General features: G+C 57.3%; 1 protein-coding gene across 2 annotated transcripts in view; it reads left to right on the forward strand.

The window, feature by feature from the left end:
* Nucleotides 1–6,293: 6,293 nt before the first annotated feature.
* The window catches only part of HEG1 (heart development protein with EGF like domains 1), a 107,731-nt gene continuing 95,601 nt past the window's right edge, over nucleotides 6,294–18,423 (forward strand). Inside the window, exon 1 of one of the 2 annotated variants that reach the window (XM_069732589.1) lies at nucleotides 6,294–7,283. In XM_069732589.1, coding sequence (XP_069588690.1) covers nucleotides 6,389–7,283 — 895 coding nt within the window. In that variant the 5' untranslated portion in view covers nucleotides 6,294–6,388. Of the gene's footprint in view, nucleotides 7,284–15,030; nucleotides 15,162–18,423 lie in introns of those variants that run through there. The other variant, XM_069732590.1, reaches the window with a different exon arrangement.

An 18,423-nucleotide genomic window follows, 5' to 3' on the forward strand; every position in this document is an offset into this window, starting at 1 on the left:
GTCTGTGGTGGTCGGGGCGGCTCTGTCTCGGTGGTCGGGGCGGTCTGTGGTGGTCGGGGCGGTTCTGTCTCTGTGGTCGGGGCGGTTCTGTCTCGGTGGTCGGGGCGGTCTGTGGTGGTCGGGGGCGGTTCTGTCTCGGTGGTCGGGGCGGTTCTGTCTCGGTGGTCGGGGCGGTCTGTGGTGGTCGGGGCGGCTCTGTCTCGGTGGTCGGGGCGGCTCTGTCTCGGTGGTCGGGGCGGTTCTGTCTCGGTGGTCGGGGGCGGTTCTGTCTCGGTGGTCGGGGCGGCTCTGTCTCGGTGGTCGGGGGCGGTTCAGTCCCTCGGTGGTCGGGGCGGTCTGTCTCGGTGGTCGGGGCGGCTCTGTCTCGGTGGTCGGGGCGGTTCTGTCTCGGTGGTCGGGGCGGCTCTGTCTCGGTGGTCGGGGGCGGTTCAGTCCCTCGGTGGTCGGGGCGGTTCTGTCTCGGTGGTCGGGGCGGTCTGTGGTGGTCGGGGCGGCTCTGTCTCGGTGGTCGGGGCGGTTCTGTCTCGGTGGTCGGGGCGGTCTGTGGTGGTCGGGGGCGGTCTGTGGTGGTCGGGGCGGCTCTGTCTCGGTGGTCGGGGGCGGTTCAGTCCCTCGGTGGTCGGGGCGGTTCTGTCTCGGTGGTCGGGGCGGTCTGTGGTGGTCGGGGCGGCTCTGTCTCGGTGGTCAGGGCGGTTCTGTCTCGGTGGTCGGGGCGGTTCTGTCTCGGTGGTCGGGGCGGTCTGTGGTGGTCGGGGCGGCTCTGTCTCGGTGGTCGGGGGCGGTTCAGTCCCTCGGTGGTCGGGGCGGTTCTGTCTCGGTGGTCGGGGCGGTCTGTGGTGGTCGGGGCGGTTCTGTCTCGGTGGTCGGGGCGGTCTGTGGTGGTCGGGGCGGTCTGTGGTGGTCGGGGCGGCTCTGTCTCGGTGGTCGGGGGCGGTTCAGTCCCTCGGTGGTCGGGGCGGTTCTGTCTCGGTGGTCGGGGCGGTCTGTGGTGGTCGGGGCGGCTCTGTCTCGGTGGTCGGGGGCGGTTCAGTCCCTCGGTGGTCGGGGCGGTTCTGTCTCGGTGGTCGGGGCGGTCTGTGGTGGTCGGGGCGGCTCTGTCTCGGTGGTCGGGGCGGTTCTGTCTCGGTGGTCGGGGCGGTCTGTGGTGGTCGGGGCGGTCTGTGGTGGTCGGGGCGGCTCTGTCTCGGTGGTCGGGGGCGGTTCAGTCCCTCGGTGGTCGGGGCGGTTCTGTCTCGGTGGTCGGGGCGGTCTGTGGTGGTCGGGGCGGCTCTGTCTCGGTGGTCGGGGCGGTTCTGTCTCGGTGGTCGGGGCGGTTCTGTCTCGGTGGTCGGGGCGGTCTGTGGTGGTCGGGGCGGTCTGTGGTGGTCGAGGTGGCTCTGTCTCGGTGGTCGGGGGCGGTTCAGTCCCTCGGTGGTCGGGGCGGTTCTGTCTCGGTGGTCGGGGCGGTCTGTGGTGGTCGGGGCGGCTCTGTCTCGGTGGTCGGGGCGGTTCTGTCTCGGTGGTCGGGGCAGTTCTGTCTCAGTGGTCGGGGCGGTTCTGTCTCGGTGGTCGGGGCGGTTCTGTCTCGGTGGTCGGGGCGGTTCTGTCTCGGTGGTCGGGGCGGTCCGTGGTGGTCGGGGTGGCTCTGTCTCGGTGGTCGGGGGCGGTTCAGTCCCTCGGTGGTCGGGGCGGTTCTGTCTCGGTGGTCGGGGCGGTCTGTGGTGGTCGGGGCGGCTCTGTCTCGGTGGTCGGGGCGGTTCTGTCTCGGTGGTCGGGGCGGTCTGTGGTGGTCGGGGCGGTCTGTGGTGGTCGGGGCGGTCTGTGGTGGTCGGGGCGGCTCTGTCTCGGTGGTCGGGGCGGCTCTGTCTCGGTGGTCGGGGCGGTTCTGTCTCGGTGGTCGGGGCGGTTCTGTCTCGGTGGTCGGGGCGGTCTGTGGTGGTCGGTGCGGCTCTGTCTCGGTGGTCGGGGCGGTTCTGTCTCGGTGGTCGGGGCGGCTCTGTCTCGGTGGTCGGGGGCGGTTCAGTCCCTCGGTGGTCGGGGCGGTTCTGTCTCGGTGGTCGGGGCGGTCTGTGGTGGTCGGGGCGGCTCTGTCTCGGTGGTCGGGGCGGTTCTGTCTCGGTGGTCGGGGCGGTCTGTGGTGGTCGGGGCGGTTCTGTCTCGGTGGTCGGGGCGGTTCTGTCTCGGTGGTCGGGGCGGTCTGTGGTGGTCGGGGCGGCTCTGTCTCGGTGGTCGGGGGCGGTTCAGTCCCTCGGTGGTCGGGGCGGTTCTGTCTCGGTGGTCGGGGCGGTCTGTGGTGGTCGGGGCGGCTCTGTCTCGGTGGTCGGGGCGGTTCTGTCTCGGTGGTCGGGGCGGTTCTGTCTCGGTGGTCGGGGCGGTCTGTGGTGGTCGGGGCGGTCTGTGGTGGTCGAGGTGGCTCTGTCTCGGTGGTCGGGGGCGGTTCAGTCCCTCGGTGGTCGGGGCGGTTCTGTCTCGGTGGTCGGGGCGGTCTGTGGTGGTCGGGGCGGTTCTGTCTCGGTGGTCGGGGCGGTTCTGTCTCGGTGGTCGGGGCGGTTCTGTCTCGGTGGTCGGGGCGGTTCTGTCTCGGTGGTCGGGGCGGTTCTGTCTCGGTGGTCGGGGCGGTCCGTGGTGGTCGGGGTGGCTCTGTCTCGGTGGTCGGGGGCGGTTCAGTCCCTCGGTGGTCGGGGCGGTTCTGTCTCGGTGGTCGGGGCGGTCTGTGGTGGTCGGGGCGGCTCTGTCTCGGTGGTCGGGGCGGTTCTGTCTCGGTGGTCGGGGCGGTCTGTGGTGGTCGGGGCGGCTCTGTCTCGGTGGTCGGGGCGGTTCTGTCTCGGTGGTCGGGGCGGCTCTGTCTCGGTGGTCGGGGCGGTCTGTGGTGGTCGGGGCGGTCTGTGGTGGTCGGGGTGGCTCTGTCTCGGTGGTCGGGGGCGGTTCTGTCTCGGTGGTCGGGGCGGTTCTGTCTCGGTGGTCGGGGCGGTCTGTGGTGGTCGGGGCGGTTCTGTCTCGGTGGTCGGGGCGGTTCTGTCTCGGTGGTCGGGGCGGTTCTGTCTCGGTGGTCGGGGCGGTTCTGTCTCGGTGGTCGGGGCGGTTCTGTCTCGGTGGTCGGGGCGGTCCGTGGTGGTCGGGGTGGCTCTGTCTCGGTGGTCGGGGGCGGTTCAGTCCCTCGGTGGTCGGGGCGGTTCTGTCTCGGTGGTCGGGGCGGTCTGTGGTGGTCGGGGCGGTTCTGTCTCGGTGGTCGGGGCGGTCTGTGGTGGTCGGGGCGGCTCTGTCTCGGTGGTCGGGGCGGCTCTGTCTCGGTGGTCGGGGCGGCTCTGTCTCGGTGGTCGGGGCGGCTCTGTCTCGGTGGTCGGGGCGGTTCTGTCTCGGTGGTCGGGGCGGCTCTGTCTCGGTGGTCGGGGCGGTTCTGTCTCGGTGGTCGGGGCGGTTCTGTCTCGGTGGTCGGGGCGGTCTGTGGTGGTCGGGGCGGCTCTGTCTCGGTGGTCGGGGCGGTTCTGTCTCGGTGGTCGGGGCGGTTCTGTCTCGGTGGTCGGGGCGGCTCTGTCTCGGTGGTCGGGGCGGTTCTGTCTTGGTGGTCGGGGCGGTCTGTGGTGGTCGGGGCGGCTCTGTCTCGGTGGTCGGGGCGGTTCTGTCTCGGTGGTCGGGGCGGTTCTGTCTCGGTGGTCGGGGCGGTCTGTGGTGGTCGGGGCGGCTCTGTCTCGGTGGTCGGGGGCGGTTCAGTCCCTCGGTGGTCGGGGCGGTCTGTGGTGGTCGGGGCGGCTCTGTCTCGGTGGTCGGGGCGGCTCTGTCTCGGTGGTCGGGGCGGCTCTGTCTCGGTGGTCGGGGCGGTTCTGTCTCGGTGGTCGGGGCGGTCTGTGGTGGTCGGGGCGGCTCTGTCTCGGTGGTCGGGGCGGTTCTGTCTCGGTGGTCGGGGCGGTTCTGTCTCGGTGGTCGGGGCGGTCTGTGGTGGTCGGGGCGGTCTGTGGTGGTCGAGGTGGCTCTGTCTCGGTGGTCGGGGCGGTCTGTGGTGGTCGGGGCGGTTCTGTCTCGGTGGTCGGGGCGGTTCTGTCTCGGTGGTCGGGGCGGTTCTGTCTCGGTGGTCGGGGCGGTCTGTGGTGGTCGGGGCGGCTCTGTCTCGGTGGTCGGGGCGGTTCTGTCTCGGTGGTCGGGGCGGCTCTGTCTCGGTGGTCGGGGCGGCTCTGTCTCGGTGGTCGGGGCGGCTCTGTCTCGGTGGTCGGGGCGGTTCTGTCTCGGTGGTCGGGGCGGTTCTGTCTCGGTGGTCGGGGCGGTTCAGTCCCTCGGTGGTCGGGGCGGTTCTGTCTCGGTGGTCGGGGCGGTCTGTGGTGGTCGGGGCGGCTCTGTCTCGGTGGTCGGGGCGGTTCTGTCTCGGTGGTCGGGGCGGTCTGTGGTGGTCGGGGCGGCTCTGTCTCGGTGGTCGGGGTGGTTCTGTCTCGGTGGTCGGGGCGGCTCTGTCTCGGTGGTCGGGGGCGGTTCAGTCCCTCGGTGGTCGGGGCGGTTCTGTCTCGGTGGTCGGGGCGGTCTGTGGTGGTCGGGGCGGCTCTGTCTCGGTGGTCGGGGCGGTTCTGTCTCGGTGGTCGGGGCGGTCTGTGGTGGTCGGGGTGGCTCTGTCTCGGTGGTCGGGGCGGTCTGTGGTGGTCGGGGCGGTCTGTGGTGGTCGGGGCGGCTCTGTCTCGGTGGTCGGGGCGGTTCTGTCTCGGTGGTCGGGGCGGTTCTGTCTCGGTGGTCGGGGCGGTCTGTGGTGGTCGGGGCGGCTCTGTCTCGGTGGTCGGGGCGGCTCTGTCTCGGTGGTCGGGGCGGTTCTGTCTCGGTGGTCGGGGCGGTCTGTGGTGGTCGGGGCGGCTCTGTCTCGGTGGTCGGGGCGGTTCTGTCTCGGTGGTCGGGGTGGTCTGTGGTGGTCGGGGCGGCTCTGTCTCGGTGGTCGGGGCGGCTCTGTCTCGGTGGTCGGGGCGGTTCAGTCCCTCGGTGGTCGGGGCGGTTCTGTCTCGGTGGTCGGGGCGGTTCTGTCTCGGTGGTCGGGGCGGTTCTGTCTCGGTGGTCGGGGCGGTTCTGTCTCGGTGGTCGGGGCGGCTCTGTCTCGGTGGTCGGGGCGGTTCTGTCTCGGTGGTCGGGGTGGTCTGTGGTGGTCGGGGCGGCTCTGTCTCGGTGGTCGGGGCGGCTCTGTCTCGGTGGTCGGGGCGGTTCAGTCCCTCGGTGGTCGGGGCGGCTCTGTCTCGGTGGTCGGGGCGGTCTGTGGTGGTCGGGGCGGCTCTGTCTCGGTGGTCGGGGCGGTTCTGTCTCGGTGGTCGGGGCGGTTCTGTCTCGGTGGTCGGGGCGGTCTGTGGTGGTCGGGGCGGCTCTGTCTCGGTGGTCGGGGCGGTTCTGTCTCGGTGGTCGGGGCGGTTCTGTCTCGGTGGTCGGGGCGGTCTGTGGTGGTCGGGGCGGCTCTGTCTCGGTGGTCGGGGCGGTTCTGTCTCGGTGGTCGGGGCGGCTCTGTCTCGGTGGTCGGGGCGGTCTGTGGTGGTCGGGGCGGCTCTGTCTCGGTGGTCGGGGCGGTTCTGTCTCGGTGGTCGGGGCGGTCTGTGGTGGTCGGGGCGGCTCTGTCTCGGTGGTCGGGGCGGTTCTGTCTCGGTGGTCGGGGCGGTCTGTGGTGGTCGGGGCGGCTCTGTCTCGGTGGTCGGGGCGGTCTGTGGTGGTCGGGGCGGTTCTGTCTCGGTGGTCGGGGCGGTTCTGTCTCGGTGGTCGGGGCGGTTCTGTCTCGGTGGTCGGGGCGGTCTGTGGTGGTCGGGGCGGCTCTGTCTCGGTGGTCGGGGCGGTCTGTGGTGGTCGGGGCGGCTCTGTCTCGGTGGTCGGGGCGGTCTGTGGTGGTCGGGGCGGTTCTGTCTCGGTGGTCGGGGCGGTTCTGTCTCGGTGGTCGGGGCGGTTCTGTCTCGGTGGTCGGGGCGGTCTGTGGTGGTCGGGGCGGCTCTGTCTCGGTGGTCGGGGCGGTCTGTGGTGGTCGGGGCGGTTCTGTCTCGGTGGTCGGGGCGGTTCTGTCTCGGTGGTCGGGGCGGTCTGTGGTGGTCGGGGCGGTTCTGTCTCGGTGGTCGGGGCGGTTCTGTCTCGGTGGTCGGGGCGGTTCTGTCTCGGTGGTCGGGGCGGTCTGTGGTGGTCGGGGCGGCTCTGTCTCGGTGGTCGGGGCGGTCTGTGGTGGTCGGGGCGGTTCTGTCTCGGTGGTCGGGGCGGTTCTGTCTCGGTGGTCGGGGCGGTCTGTGGTGGTCGGGGCGGTTCTGTCTCGGTGGTCGGGGCGGTTCTGTCTCGGTGGGCTGGCTTTTCCCCTCCGTCCTCTCCCCGCCCTCCCCGGTCACTCCGAGCTCAGTGTCCGCTCCATGCTGCTCTCTCCGCGGTCGCCTCCTTCCCCGGCTCCGGGGAGCTCCCTCCGCTCTCCGGCCGCTCTCGCACGATGCTCCGCGGCCCCCGGCTGCTGCTCCGGGCTGTGCTGCTCCTGGGCACCGCCCGCACTTCTATACCCGCTCCGACGCCGGCTCCTGCATGGGGGGCTGAAGCTTGGACCTCCGCACCCCGGGAAGAAGCCTCTGCAGGGTGGGAAGGGTTAATGATGGAAGCTCAGAGACTGCGAGCGGCAGAAGTTTCTCCTGCAGATCAGTCCCGGACTTCTACTGATCCCAACAGAACCAGGGGTTCTCCATCAGAACACAACAGACCCAGGACTGACCCTCCATCAAAACCCAACAGACCCAGTACTGACCCTCCATCAAAACCCAACAGAACCAGGAGTAACTCTCCATCAGAGCCCAACAGACCCAGGACTAACCCTCCATCAGAACCCAACAGAACCAGGACTGACCCTCCATCAGAGCCCAACAGACCCAGGACTAACCCTCCATCAGAACCCAGCAGATCCAGTACTGACCCTCCATCAGAACCAAACGGAGACATGACTGACCGTCTATCAGAACCCAATAGAACCAGGATTGACCCTCCATCAGAACCCAACAGAACCAGGACTGACTCTCCTTCAGAACCCAACAGAACCAGGACTGACCCTCCATCAGAACCCAGCAGACACAGGATTGACCCTCTATCAGATCTCAACAGAACCAGGACTGACCCTTCATCAGAACCCAACAGAACCAGGACTGACCATCTATCAGATCTCAACAGAACTGGGACTGACCGTCTATCAGGATGTAATAGAACTGAAAGTCCATCACTCAGTGCTGATATTGGAAGGACACAGACACTTGCAGAATCGGGTCACACAGAACATCTGCTGGGACCTCACATATATTACAGATCAGAACCGGATGGGAGAGACACAACCCAAACAAGCTCAGGTGAGTCCGCACCAAATATCTAACCACAGCCGAAGCACGACATGAATCTCATTGGTCCAACACCGAAGCTCCAACGGTGCCTGAATTATTGCCTTGGTGCAATGCAGCCCCCGCACCTATAAGGCTGCAGTTACACGGTCAGTATTGGGTCAGTATTTTACATCAGTATTTGTAGCCAAAACCAGGAGTGGAACAAATAGTGGAAAAGTATAATAGAAACATATGCACCACTTCTGTATTTATCACCCACTGCTGGTTACAAATACTGATGTAAAATACTGACCAAATACTGATAGTGTGACGGCAGCCTGATAGTTACACACCTGTATATATGCAAATACATGTATAGCAATGAGGAAGAGTCCTAGACAGCTGTAGAAGACATGGTGCCCAGTGAGAAGAAACTTCCAGGAATAGAAGGGTTAATAGGTTAATTCTATCAGTTACCAAAATACAAAGTAAAAAAAAAATAAATGTAAATCTCATCAGTATCTGGTGACCGCCCGTCCCCTCCATCATCAGTATCTGGTGACCGCCCGTCCCCTCCATCTTCAGTATCTGGTGACCACCCGTCCCCTCCATCATCAGTATCTGGTGACCGCCCGTCCCCTCCATCATCAGTATCTGGTGACCGCCCGTCCCCTCCATCTTCAGTATCTGGTGACCACCCGTCCCCTCCATCATCAGTATCTGGTGACCGCCCGTCCCCTCCATCATCAGTATCTGGTGACCGCCCGTCCCCTCCATCTTCAGTATCTGGTGACCACCCGTCCCCTCCATCATCAGTATCTGGTGACCGCCCGTCCCCTCCATCATCAGTATCTGGTGACCGCCCGTCCCCTCCATCTTCAGTATCTGGTGACCACCCGTCCCCTCCATCATCAGTATCTGGTGACCACCCGTCCCCTCCATCATCAGTATCTGGTGACCGCCCGTCTCCTCCATCATTAGTATCTGGTGACCGCCCGTCGCCTCCATCATTAGTATCTGGTGACCGCCCATCTCCTCCATCATCAGTATCTGGTGACCGCCCGTCTCCTCCATCATCAGTATCTGGTGACCGCCCATCACCTCCATCATCAGTATCTGGTGACCGCCTGTCACTTCCATCATTAGTATCTGGTGACCACCCGTCCTGTTGTGAATTCTGCTCTTGGGCTCCCTCCGGTGGTTATGAGTGGTAGTGCTGTGGTAGTTGGATCACAGCATTTATCAGGTGTGTCCACTTACTGCAATTTGGACTGGGCTATTTAGCCTTACTTGATCCTTTAGTCCCTGCCAGTTGTCCATTGTTTTTGGAGGATTCACATCCCTGACTGGTCTCTCCTGTTTTGCTGTTCTTTTCATCAAAGATAAGTTCTGGCTTTGTTTTTGCTGTCCACATGCTGTGGGCCTTATAGTTCTGTGCATTTTCATGTATGGTCTTGTCCAGCTTTGTCTGTGTAAGGATTTTTTGCAGCCAAGCTGTATCTCTGGAGATGCAGATATACCCTCCATGTCTTTAGTCAGATGTGGAGATTTGTATTTTCTGTGGTGGATATTTTCTAGTGTTTTAATACTGACCGCATAGTACTCTGTCCTATTCTTTCTTTTTAGCTAGAAAGGCCTCCTTTGCTAAATCCTGATTTCAGTCTGCGACTGCGTATGTCATTTCCCTCTCCTCTCACAGTCAATATTTGTGGGGGTCTGTCTATCCTTTGGGGATTTTCTCTGAGGCAAAATAGTTTTCCCGTTTCTATCTTTAGGGGAAGTTAGATCTTAGGCTGTGTCGAGGTGTCTAGGGAGTGTTAGGTACATCCCACGGCTACTTCTAGTTGCGGTGCTAAGTTCAGGGTTTGCGGTCAGTACAGGTACCACCTTCTCCAGAGTACGTCACATGCTGCTCCTAGGCCACCAGATCATAACACCGTCCCCTCCATCATCAGTATCTGGTGACCGCCCGTCACCTCCATCATCAGTATCTGGTGAACACCCGCCACCTCCATCATCAGTATCTGGTGACCACCCGTCTCCTCCATCATCAGTATCTGGTGACCGCCCATCTCCTCCATCATCAGTATCTGGTTACCGCCCGTCTCCTCCATCATCAGTATCTGGTGCCCGCCCATCTCCTCCATCATCAGTATCTGGTGACCGCCCATCTCCTCCATCATCAGTATCTGGTGACCGCCCGTCTCCTCCATCATCAGTATCTGGTGACCGCCCGTCTCCTCCATCATCAGTATCTGGTGACCGTCCGTCTCCTCCATCATCAGTATCTGGTGACTGCACGTCTCCTCAATCATCAGTATCTGGTGACCGCCCGTCACAGGATCTGCCGGCAGCATCTCCATCGAGCACATTGGGGATGTCACTGGCCGGTGATTACAGTCTTATGAAGCATTCAGTCACCTCCGGACGCGTTTCTTCCCTCCTGGGCGTCATTGGAGGAGCCCTGTCAAGCGGTGTCAGGTCCTTTATCTGCGTGTCGAGCAGTGTCAGGTCCTTTATCTGCCTGTTGCGCGGTGTCAGGTCCTTTATCTGCCTGTCGAGCAGTGTCAGGTCCTTTATCTGCCTGTCAAGCGGTGTCAGGTCCTTTATCTGCCTGTTGCGCAGTGTCAGGTCCTTTATCTGCCTGTCGAGCGGTGTCAGGTCCTTTATCTGCCTGTCGAGCGGTGTCAGGTCCTTTATTTGCCTGTTGCGTGGTGTCAGGTCCTTTATCTGCCTGTCGAGTGGTGTCAGGTCCTTTATCTGCCTGTCCAGCGGTGTCAGGTCCTTTATCTGCCTGTCGAGCGGTGTCAGGTCCTTTATCTGCCTGTCGAGTGGTGTCAGGTCCTTTATCTGCCTGTCGAGCGGTGTCAGGTCCTTTATCTGCCTGTCGAGCGGTGTCAGGTCCTTTATCTGCCTGTCGAGCGGTGTCAGGTCCTTTATCTGCCTGTCGAGCGGTGTCAGGTCCTTTATCTGCCTGTCGAGCGGTGTCAGGTCCTTTATCTGCCTGTCGAGTGGTGTCAGGTCCTTTATCTGCCTGTCCAGCGGTGTCAGGTCCTTTATCTTCCTGTCGAGTGGTGTCAGGTCCTTTATCTGCCTGTCCAGCGGTGTCAGGTCCTTTATCTGCCTGTCGAGCGGTGTCAGGTCCTTTATCTGCCTGAGTTTGGTGATTTTACCTTTATCACGGTTATTGACCTTTTCCCTCATACGATCCTCCCGTCAGTGCTCCTGACACAGGTGGCAGCACGGCACATCGGCGTTCTGGTGACCCGCGGGCTATGGGAGGACAGGTCGGCAGGTTTAGGCTTTGTGCCCACGTTGCTTTTTTTTTTGCGTTTCTGCTGCGTTTTTTGCTGCAGCGGAAACGTTTAAAACCGCATTCCCATGCAATCCTCTGGGATTCCGCAGTTGCTGTGCTGATGCTGCGGATTTTCCAGCGGTAATATCCGCAGCATGTTCATTATTTCTGTGGAATCGCGGAGATTCTGCCTCCATAGGATTGCACTGACACGCTCACTTTACACATGTGACTATGCCTGCCATGGGTAAGGTGAGCGCGTCATGTGCGGATGGTACCGAGGGTGGAGGAGAGGAGACTCCTGGGATCCATATTCCTGTAAAAAAAATAATTAAAATAGAAAATAGTGATATACTCACCTTCTGATGGCCCAGGAGTCCTCCCGCCTCTCAGCGGTGCACGCGGCGGCTTCTGTTCCCAGGATGCTTTGCACGAATCACCTGAGATGACATCACTAAGGTCCTTCACGCAATGCATCCTGGGAACGGAACGTACTGGGAGCGCCGCTGAGGAGGTCGGGGCCGTCGGAAGGTGAGAATAACCAGGTTTTTATTGTTTTTTATTATTTTTAACATTCTATCTTTTACTATTGCTCCTGCATTGTGCTTGTGTCACCAACCTGTCAATTACTTTACCAAGCAATGCTGCAAATCCCCTGTAAAGCGCAAAGTGTATCACTACTCCCATCATCCCTGACCCCAGAGCTCACAATCTAATCTCCTATCACACAGTGTATCACTACTCCCATCATCCCCGACCCCAGAGCTCACAATCTAATCACCTATCACACAGTGTATCACTACTCCCATCATCCCCGACCCCAGAGCTCACAATCTAATCTCCTATCACACAGTGTATCACTACTCCCATCATCCCTGACCCCGGAGCTCACAATCTAATCTCCTATCACACAATGTATCACTACTCCCATCATCCCTGACCCCAGAGCTCACAATCTAATCTCCTATCACACAATGTATCACTACTCCCATCATCCCCGACCCCAGAGCTTACAATCTAATCTCCTATCACACAGTGTATCACTACTCCCATCATCCCTGACCCCAGAGCTCACAATCTAATCTCCTATCACACAGTGTATCACTACTCCCATCATCCCCGACCCCGGAGCTCACAATCTAATCTCCTATCACACAATGTATCACTACTCCCATCATCCCCGACCCCGGAGCTCACAATCTAATCTCCTATCACACAGTGTATCACTACTCCCATCATCCCCGACCCCAGAGCTCACAATCTAATCTCCTATCACACAATGTATCACTACTCCCATCATCCCTGACCCCAGAGCTCACAATCTAATCTCCTATCACACAATGTATCACTACTCCCATCATCCCCGACCCCAGAGCTTACAATCTAATCTCCTATCACACAGTGTATCACTACTCCCATCATCCCTGACCCCAGAGCTCACAATCTAATCTCCTATCACACAGTGTATCACTACTCCCATCATCCCCGACCCCGGAGCTCACAATCTAATCTCCTATCACACAATGTATCACTACTCCCATCATCCCTGACCCCAGAGCTCACAATCTAATCTCCTATCACACAATGTATCACTACTCCCATCATCCCTGACCCCAGAGCTCACAATCTAATCTCCTATCACACAGTGTATCACTACTCCCATCATCCCTGACCCCAGAGCTCACAATCTAATCTCCTATCACACAATGTATCACTACTCCCATCATCCCCGACCCCGGAGCTCACAATCTAATCTCCTATCACACAATGTATGACTACTCCCATCATCCCCGACCCCGGAGCTCACAATCTAATCTCCTATCACACAATGTATCACTACTCCCATCATCCCCGACCCCGGAGCTCACAATCTAATCTCCTATCACACAATGTATCACTACTCCCATCATCCCTGACCCCAGAGCTCACAATCTAATCTCCTATCACACAATGTATCACTACTCCCATCATCCCCGACCCCGGAGCTCACAATCTAATCTCCTATCACACAATGTATCACTACTCCCATCATCCCCGACCCCGGAGCTCACAGTCTAATCTCCTATCACACAATGTATCACTACTCCCATCATCCCCGACCCCGGAGCTCACAATCTAATCTCCTATCACACAATGTATGACTACTCCCATCATCCCCGACCCCGGAGCTCACAATCTAATCTCCTATCACACAATGTATCACTACTCCCATCATCCCCGACCCCGGAGCTCACAATCTAATCTCCTATCACACAATGTATCACTACTCCCATCATCCCCGACCCCGGAGCTCACAATCTAATCTCCTATCACACAATGTATCACTACTCCCATCATCCCCGACCCCAGAGCTCACAATCTAATCTCCTATCACACAGTGTATCACTACTCCCATCATCCCTGACCCCAGAGCTCACAATCTAATCTCCTATCACACAGTGTATCACTACTCCCATCATCCCTGACCCCAGAGCTCACAATCTATTCTCCTATCACACAATGTATCACTACTCCCATCATCCCTGACCCCAGAGCTCACAATCTAATCTCCTATCACACAATGTATCACTACTCCCATCATCCCTGACCCCAGAGCTCACAATCTAATCTCCTATCACACAATGTATCACTACTCCCATCATCCCCGACCCCGGAGCTCACAATCTAATCTCCTATCACACAATGTATGACTACTCCCATCATCCCCGACCCCGGAGCTCACAATCTAATCTCCTATCACACAATGTATCACTACTCCCATCATCCCCGACCCCGGAGCTCACAATCTAATCTCCTATCACACAATGTATCACTACTCCCATCATCCCTGACCCCGGAGCTCACAATCTAATCTCCTATCACACAATGTATCACTACTCCCATCATCCCCGACCCCAGAGCTCACAATCTAATCTCCTATCACACAATGTATCACTACTCCCATCATCCCTGACCCCAGAGCTCACAATCTAATCTCCTATCACACAATGTATCACTACTCCCATCATCCCTGACCCCAGAGCTCACAATCTAATCTCCTATCACACAATGTATCACTACTCCCATCATCCCTGACCCCAGAGCTCACAATCTAATCTCCTATCACACAATGTATCACTACTCCCATCATCCCCGACCCCAGAGCTCACAATCTAATCTCCTATCACACAATGTATCACTACTCCCATCATCCCCGACCCCAGAGCTCACAATCTAATCTCCTATCACACAATGTATCACTACTACTCCCATCATCTCTGACCCCAGAGCTCACAATCTAATCTCCTATCACACAATGTATCACTACTCCTATCATCCCCGACACCAGAGCTCACAATCTAATCTCCTATCACACAATGTATCACTACTCCCATCATCCCCGACCCCAGAGCTCACAATCTAATCTCCTATCACACAATGTATCACTACTACTCCCATCATCTCTGACCCCAGAGCTCACAATCTAATCTCCTATCACACAATGTATCACTACTCCTATCATCCCCGACCCCAGAGCTCACAATCTAATCTCCTATCACACAATGTATCACTACTCCCATCATCCCCGACCCCAGAGCTCACAATCTAATCTCCTATCACACAATGTATCACTACTCCCATCATCCCTGACCCCAGAGCTCACAATCTAATCTCCTATCACACAGTGTATCACTACTCCCATCATCCCCGACCCCAGAGCTCACAATCTAATCTCCTATCACACAATGTATCACTACTCCCATCATCCCTGACCCCGGAGCTCACAATCTAATCTCCTATCACACAATGTATCACTACTCCCATCATCCCCGACCCCGGAGCTCACAATCTAATCTCCTATCACACAATGTATCACTACTCCCATCATCCCCGACCCCGGAGCTCACAATCTAATCTCCTATCACACAATGTATCACTACTCCCATCATCCCCGACCCCAGAGCTCACAATCTAATCTCCTATCACACAATGTATCACTACTCCCATCATCCCCACCCCCAGAGCTCACAATCTAATCTCCTATCACACAGTGTATCACTACTCCCATCATCCTCGACCCCGGAGCTCACAATCTAATCTCCTATCACACAATGTATCACTACTCCCATCATCCCCGACCCCGGAGCTCACAATCTAATCTCCTATCACACAATGTATCACTACTCCCATCATTCCCGACCCCGGAGCTCACAATCTAATCTCCTATCACACAATGTATCACTACTCCCATCATTCCCGACCCCGGAGCTCACAATCACAAAGCCTCCAGTTATTCTCTCAGTACACGGTGTGTGGTGGGACGCCGGTGAGATCAGGGTCTGGCCGTTGTGGCCCCGTCAGGCTTTTTCTCAGGGCCCCTGCTCGGTTACAATGCATTTTATATAAACTCTTGTAGAAAGCTTCGGGACGAGCGGCTGCCGGATGTGGAGGAACAATAGTCAGGAAGCCGTGCAGGGATGTGGCTGTAGGATGAGACCTCAGAGCTCTGGGGTCACTGGTGCAGTCACTACGGCTTCTCCGGTAAATGGTCGGATCCTGTCCCGGTCTGGACGGGGATAGAGTCACCGATCACAACAGAGAGAATGCAGGCTGCCATAACCGTGGCCCATCAGGTACCGAGGCTGTGTGCTCCCGTACGTGGACGGTCACGCAGGTGCTCCGATACAAGAACAGCGACGCCGGTGATCCTGTATGTGAACGGTGACGTCAGTGCTCCTGCACGTGGACAGTGACACCCGTGTTTTCGTACATGGACGGTGACGTCAGTGCTTTCATACGTGGACGGTGACGTCAGTTCTGTTCATGGACGGTGATGTCAGTGCTTCTGTACGTGGACGGTGAAGTCAGTGCTCCTGTACGTGAACGGTGATGTCAGTGCTCTTGTACGTGGACGGTGAAGTCAGTGCTCTTGTACGTGGACGGTGATGTCAGTGCTCCTGTATGTGGAAGGTGACGCCGATGCTTTCGTACGTACGTGGACGGTGATGTCAGTGCTCCTGTATGTGGACGGTGATGTCAGTGCTCTTGTACGTGGATGGTGAAGTCAGTGCTCCTGTACGTGGACGGTGATGTCAGTGCTCCTGCACGTGGACAGTGACACCCGTGTTTTTGTACATGGACGGTGACGTCAGTGCTTTCATACGTGGACGGTGACGTCAGTTCTGTTCTTGGACGGTGATGTCAGTGCTCCTGTACGTGGAAGGTGACGCCGATGCTTTCGTACGTACGTGGACGGTGATGTCAGTGCTCTTGTACGTGGACGGTGATGTCAGTGCTCCTGTATGTGGACGGTGACGTCAGTGCTCCTGTACGTGGACGGTGACATCAGTGTTTTCGTACGTGGACGGTGATGTCGGTGTTTTCTTACGTGGACGGTCACGCAGGTGCTCCGATACATGAACAGCAACACCGCTGCTCCTGTATGTGAACGGTGACGTCAGTGCTCCTGTACGTGGACGGTGACGTCAGTGCTTTCATACGTGGACGGTGACGTCTGCTCTGTTCGTGGACGGTGACGTCAGTGCTCCTGTACGTGGACGGTGACGTCAGTGCTCCTGTACATGGACGGTGACGTCAGTGCTCCTGTGTTGTGAATTCTGTGGCAGAGCTCCCTCCTGTGGTCACAAGTGGTACTTCGGCTGATTCTCTCTGTGAGCTTCTGCTGGTGGAGGGAAGTGGTACTGCGGCTTCTGAGTTTCCTCCCTCAGGTGATGTGGTGAGGTCGTTAGGTGCTTCTCTACTTAACTCCACCTAATGCTTTGATCCTGGCTTCCTGTCTATGTTCCAGTGTTGGACTTGTTTTTCCCTGGATCATTCCTGTGGCCTGCTGCTCTGCATAGCTAAGCTCTTCTTTGCCATTTGTTTGCTATTTTTTCTGTCCAGCTTGTCTAATTGTTTTGCTGGAAGTTCTGGGACGCAAAGGGTGTACCTCCGTGCCGTTAGTTCGGTACGGAGGGTCTTTTTGCCCCCTTTGCGTGGTATTCTTTAGGGTTTTGTGTAGACCGCAAAGTTATCTTTCCTATCCTCGCTCTGTTAAGAAAGTCGGGCCTCACTTTGCTGAATCTATTTCATCCCTACGTTTGTCTTTTCATCTTACTCACAGTCATTATATGTGGGGGGCTGCCTTTTCCTTTGGGGCATTTCTCTGAGGCAAGGTAGGCTTATTTTCTATCTTCAGGCTAGTTAGTTTCTCAGGCTGTGCCGAGTTGCATAGGCAGAGTTAGGCGCAATCCACGGCTGCCTCTAGTGTTGTTTGGAGAGGATTAGAGATTGCGGTCTGCAGAGTTCCCACGTCTCAGAGCTCGTTCTATGATTTTGGATTATTGTCAGGTCACTGTATGTGCTGTGACCGCTATGTCCATTGTGGTACTGAATTGCCTTTCATAACAGTACAGGAAGCCAAAAGTACTAATGATTCTCAATAGAGGGAAAAAAGAAGTTCTGAGACCATTTTTTTTTCTTTGCACTGTGTTTTGCCTTTTTTTTTCCCCTAGACATTTGGGTGGTTCAGTACACAGGTGTAGCGATGGACATTAGAAGTCTGTCTTCATTTGTGGATCAGCTCTCAGCAAGAGTACAAAAGATTCAAGACACTATTGATCAGAAATCTATGTTAGAACCAATAATTCCTATTCCTGATTTGTTTTTTGGAGATAGAACTAAGTTTCTGAGTTTCAAAAATAATTGTAAATTATTTCTGGCCTTGAAACCTCGCTCCTCTGGTGATCCAGTTCAACAGGTTTTGATTGTTATTTCTTTCTTGCGCGGCGACCCTCAGGACTGGGCGTTTTCTCTTGCGCCAGGAGATCCTGCATTGAGTAATATCGATGTGTTTTTCCTGGCACTCGGATTGCTGTACGATGAACCTAATTCAGTGGATCAGGCAGAGAAAAATTTGCTGGCTCTTTGTCAGGGTCAGGATGCGATAGAGGTATATTGTCAGAAATTTAGAAAGTGGTCCGTGCTCACTCAATGGAATGAATCTGCGCTGGCAGCTATGTTCAGAAAGGGTCTCTCTGAAGCCCTTAAGGATGTCATGGTGGGATTTCCTATGCCTGCTGGTTTGAATGAGTCTATGTCTTTGGCCATTCAGATCGGTCGACGCTTGCGTGAGCGTAAATCTGTGCACCATTTGGCGGTATTACCTGAGCTTAAACCTGAGCCTATGCAATGTGATAGGACTTTGACCAGAGTTGAACGGCAAGAACACAGACGTCTGAATGGGCTGTGTTTCTACTGTGGTGATTCCACTCATGCTATCTCTGATTGTCCTAAGCGCACTAAGCGGTTCGCTAGGTCTGCCACCATTGGTACTGTACAGTCAAAATTTCTTCTGTCCGTTACCTTGATCTGTTCTTTGTCATCATATTCTGTCATGGCGTTTGTGGATTCAGGCGCTTCTCTGAATTTGATGGACTTGGAATATGCTAAGCGTTGTGGGTTTCTCTTAGAGCCCTTGCAGTGTCCTATTCCATTGAGAGGAATTGATGCCACGCCTTTGGCCAAGAATAAGCCTCAATACTGGACCCAGCTGACCATGTGCATGGCTCCTGCACATCAGGAGGTTATTCGCTTTCTGGTGTTGCATAATCTGCATGATGTGGTCGTGTTGGGGTTGCCATGGCTACAAGCCCATAATCCAGTATTAGATTGGAAATCCATGTCGGTGTCCAACTGGGGTTGTCAGGGGGTACATGGTGATGTTCCATTTCTGTCAATTTCGTCATCCACCCCTTCTGAGGTTCCAGAGTTCTTGTCTGATTACCGGGATGTATTTGATGAGCCCAAGTCCGATGCCCTACCTCCGCATAGGGATTGTGATTGTGCTATCAATTTGATTCCTGGTAGTAAATTCCCAAAAGGTCGACTGTTTAA

This window comes from Ranitomeya imitator, chromosome 7 (assembly GCF_032444005.1).
Source record: "Ranitomeya imitator isolate aRanImi1 chromosome 7, aRanImi1.pri, whole genome shotgun sequence".
Taxonomy (NCBI): Eukaryota; Metazoa; Chordata; class Amphibia; order Anura; family Dendrobatidae; genus Ranitomeya; species Ranitomeya imitator.